Source organism: Argentina silus (assembly GCF_951799395.1).
Source record: "Argentina silus genome assembly, chromosome: 19".
Lineage (NCBI taxonomy): Eukaryota > Metazoa > Chordata > Actinopteri > Argentiniformes > Argentinidae > Argentina > Argentina silus.
The window spans coordinates 9,746,406-9,750,946 of record NC_139673.1 but is presented as its reverse complement, the minus strand read 5'-3'; the positions used below and the strand labels follow the sequence as shown (position 1 = coordinate 9,750,946).

The window sequence follows — 4,541 nt, the reverse complement described above, 5'->3', positions numbered from 1 at the left end:
TTTCGGACACTATGCACATGCATGTAAATAGAAAAAAAAACAAGTACATAGGTATAGAAAAATCCACGCTTCAGGATTCCGTCGCAGCCTTGGAAGCGACCTGTGCGTGTGCGAACACTAGTGGTGATAGTGGTGTGGTTGTGATGCTGCTACTCCTGCTGCTGCTGTCAGACAGGGGCTGTGCGCAGGCGCACATGGCTGTAGTACAACCTGTTTTTCACGGGGGTCGCGTCGGTCTCTCAACCTGCTGCTGCTCACTGATTCATATTCACTGACTGAACTATTCTGAATAAATATTTTTTAAAAAGGGCACCTCGAATTTAAAACAGTTGGACATCAATAGATCCTAAACATGCATATCCTTCTGCACAGATCAGAGAAGTCATTCATGCGGCCCTGAATCATTTCCTATGCCGTGGACTTCGATGTTCAGACATATATATGCCATTTAGCTGACGCTTTTATCCGAAGCGACTTACATTACAGTATATAAGGTCCCAGCAGGAATCAAACCCACAACCTAAGCGTTGTTAGCGCCATGCTCTACCAACTGAGCCACAGAGGACACACCCAAACCTGTGTCCAAAAGATGAGGAAGGAAGGAACCAGCATCCAATATATATAGACTGCTATAAATGAATTGAGACATTTCAGTGTCATTACACTTCAGAGCAAAAATTGGCCCATATCAATATCTATGTGGTGTTTTCTGTACTCTCGCCTTTCCATGCATGTCAATCAGTCAGATCTGTGGCTCATCACTGTACGCAAAAAGGTTTAGAGGGTGAACACTAAAAGGCATTTAGTGCAAAAGTTGTATGAGTCTTAGCTATTTGTCCTTAATCGAGGGGTTGATAGTGTAAATGTTGTGATCGAGGTTGTGGTTAAATCATTATTTTGATAAAGACTCTAAGAGCCTCTTCTGTCTTGACCAACATGGCCAACAGTAAAAGCAACACCAGCCGGTTGCTACGCAACGCGACGCCGCCCGCCTTCCAGCACAACAAATATGGCTGAAACCAGAAATATGACAATTCAGGAGGTATGTCAACTTTTATTAATATACGCATTGATTAGATGATCAATTTTTTGGGGGATTCCCATTTCCACGTTGAATACAAAAACTGCATTAGTAACTTAAGTACTGAGTTTATATGTCTGATATCGTTTGTAGTAGTAGTATGAAGTAGCTACTAGCTAGCTTACTCATGCTTGTTAGCAAAATGGCCAAACTGCTTCTAGCCAGCTTTAGAGTCAGAGATGATTTTTCTATTATTAGCTCGTTAATTGCACTCTGATATCTTGCTGGCTAAAAGCTGAAAGTCAGACAGTTACCATAGCATAGCTAGTTAGCTAGCTATCTAATCACATAATACAACCCCTGCATTTGTTTCTTCTCCAGCCCAAGAGACCTCTGTCGACCAGGGCAGACAAGTCTCAAGGAGGAAGATCAGTGAGACGTCCTGCCTCTGTCCCCTCAAAGAAACCACCTCCAATAGACTTTCTTGCTAAAGAGGAGGAATACAAGTAAGTCACTACTTGCTTTCCTTGACTAGAATGATGAAACAAGTCAATTCTGATGCCTATTACAATGTCTGGTCTGAAAGCATCTGACAAACTTAGATTTGTGAGTGTAATATCCCTTTAACATTGTTTTCTCCCATTGTAGACGTCTAAATGCAGAGCTGGAAGCAAAAACTGCTGAACTAGTAAGACAAGCAGAACAGGTTATGGTAAGTTATTAACTTCATGTGTTGATACACTGCATAACAGTATAAAACAATAATTCCTTTTGACACATCATCACTTTTTGTTGTATTATACGTTTTTGTCATCGTATAACTATGTTTCACGATTGCCTCAGAGAGAACAGAATGATGTCTTGTCGAAGCCAATCTCTTCTCACTTTGATGTTGACATTGAAGATGAAGATGACTTCAGGTAATGAAATTACCTAATAGAATATATCATATTGCGTTGCAGACTGGATACAAATATGAATTAGAACAGCATATAATGCCAATTTGTCTGTATAGGAATGTAAACCTGCTGGAACCTTCAGTGAAGCAGCCCACTGCAAAGGTACAGTACAGTTTATCGTAGATAATCAGTAGGCCATGTATTCATTAAGTAATATAATCAATTATATGATTCAAAACCATTTTTTTATTGTTCAGGTAGTGACAAAGAAACGGGTCACAATTAAATCTGTGTCACAGAACAGGCCTCCTGGAAACCAAAGAAAGGCATCGTAAGTTTTTTTGATTTGTTTCATTGATAGTAAAACAAATTTGGGGGGGGATAAAAAAAAAATAAAAATAATGTTTCTTGTTTTATTTCAGAACAGCCAAAGTATCTGCTGTTGATGATGTTGCTGTTCTTGAAGACTTTATGGATTTTTCTTTGGCCAAAACAATCTGTAACATTGAGGGGAAGCTGGATGATGGGGATGCTCATGATCTTGTGAATGATGTCATGCCCAGTGTTGGGGAGGAGATGGGATCAGGTGAATTTAGATTTTTGCTTGGCATCAGACATATTGTTGCCCCTTGTCATATTTGTGAAATTGATTTTTTTCTGTTGTTCGGTTCTATGTATTGTAGATGCACAGATACGGTTTCTCAAGGCAAAACTACGTGTGATGCAAGAAGAATTAAATCGGTTATCATATGAGGGTAGCAAGAAGGTGAGGATGGGGGGCGCTCAGTGGCGTAGCATACTAAGGCGCATACCATATCATCGCAAGGTCCCTGGTTCGATTCCGGCCATTGACATATCCTGCATGTCATCCCTCCTTTCTCTCACCCATCCTTCCTGTCAATCTCTACTATCTCTATCCCAATAAAAGCAGAAATGCCTTAAAAAAAAAAAAAAAGGTGAGGATGAAAATATAAACAATTGAAGATTATGTTTCTGTTGCTTTAGGATGATGAAAACTCTAGTCTGAGCACTAAAATAAAGGAGGTGGAAGAGGATCGAGTCAGACTACAGAAGACCACCAACATTCAGCAAACCCAGATAGAGAAGCACAGAGCTTTAGCAGAAGAGTCGAATAAGAAATGTGACGGGCTCCAACAGCAAGTAACTGCTCTACAGAAGGTAGGTGTCAAGGATAAAAAAGACAAAATTGACACCAAACACTGGTTGGGTCTATCTGATTGTGAGACTCCATTGTCAAGTTCCTGTTGATCGTGAGTAACCTAAATGATGATGATGTACGTACGTGGAGCACATGAGTGACATCTGTTAATGTCTTATTTCTGAACGAGGAGCATTCCATAGCTTAGACAAGGTTGTTAATAAAGGCTGAAATCAAGCCCTCAGCAGGGGAATGCCAGGCATGGCCCCATTAACATGATTAGCCTGGCTCTGTAAGGTGAACCTCTTCTGCAGCTGGTGATAGCACAGAGCTCTGGCTTGTGTGACAGATATCTTTGGAATTCAGAGAAATCCCCCAGCGACTGGGTCCTTGCCTTTACCAGGGGTGGGATCAAATGTAGTTATATAATATTTCTAAGTGGGGCTCATAAAAGAGACATTTCCAATCCCAAAACACTCTCCAAAGAAAGGATGAATGGTTGATAGTTACCGATTGCATTGTCACATATTTTAAATCCCCAAGATAGGGTCATAACTACCAGTTACCAAAAAGTAACAATGATGCCTGATTATAGAGGCTATCATACCAGTATTACCATTGGTAAGGTGGTAAAACCATCTTACCTCACTTTGTTCCTCTCTTTGTGTGACATAGGAAACCGAAGGCTTCAAGAGAGCACAAAAACAGGCCGCAAGCAAGCATAGCGCCGTAGAAGTAAGACTGAACAGAGCTTTGGAGGAAATGGAGAGGTCAAAGACACAACTGAACAAGATCAAGCAGACGAGCAAGGTAAATGAAACCACCCATCAAACCATCATGTCAACAGAGGCTTTCTGTGTCCTCACTTCACTCAAACTTAAACAATATTACCGCAATTGTTTCAGTTTTGTATTAAAGATTTAGTTTCTGTCATTTAGCCTAGTTCATCCTTTATCTTCTCTGTAGGACACCGCCAGTCAGGAGCATACAAAAATTGAAACCTTACAAGCTGAAAACAAGAGGCTGGAAAAGCAAAAAGCAGAACTTCTGGTTGGATTTAAGAAACAGCTCAAACTGATAGATATACTGAAAAGACAAAAGGTAAGTATCCACATTCACATACGAATAATCATTACAAGGCAGTATCATTATTACAGATATCTTTTCTTTCAGAAACTGATCTGTCTCTCTCCTGTCTGAGCAGATGCATTTTGAAGCTGCCAAGATGTTGTCATTTACAGAAGAGGAATTCATGAAAGCTCTGGACTGGGGCAAATCATAGAGCAGAACGTGAATATTCATGTCCTGCAACCCTGTACTGTTCTTATTGTTTCTTAGCTATAGCATTGATTCTGTGGCATGCTAGACTGTGCCTCTTGTATTGGGATATGTACGCACAATTCATTTCTGGACAAAACAATTTACAATACTGATGAATTTAAAAGTTTAGCATTTATTACAA

General features: G+C 40.1%; 1 protein-coding gene across 1 annotated transcript; it reads left to right on the top strand.

Moving 5' to 3' along the window:
* The first annotated feature begins 1,011 nt into the window (after positions 1-1,011).
* tex9 (testis expressed 9) lies at positions 1,012-4,438 on the top strand. Its single transcript, XM_083691336.1, has 12 exons — positions 1,012-1,042; positions 1,403-1,527; positions 1,670-1,733; positions 1,865-1,941; positions 2,037-2,082; positions 2,178-2,251; positions 2,343-2,506; positions 2,604-2,686; positions 2,926-3,099; positions 3,755-3,889; positions 4,046-4,180; positions 4,284-4,438. The coding sequence occupies exons 1-12, from the start codon at positions 1,028-1,030 to the stop codon at positions 4,359-4,361; spliced, it is 1,170 nt and encodes a 389-aa protein (XP_083547462.1). The 5' UTR covers positions 1,012-1,027; the 3' UTR covers positions 4,362-4,438.
* Positions 4,439-4,541: the final 103 nt, after the last annotated feature.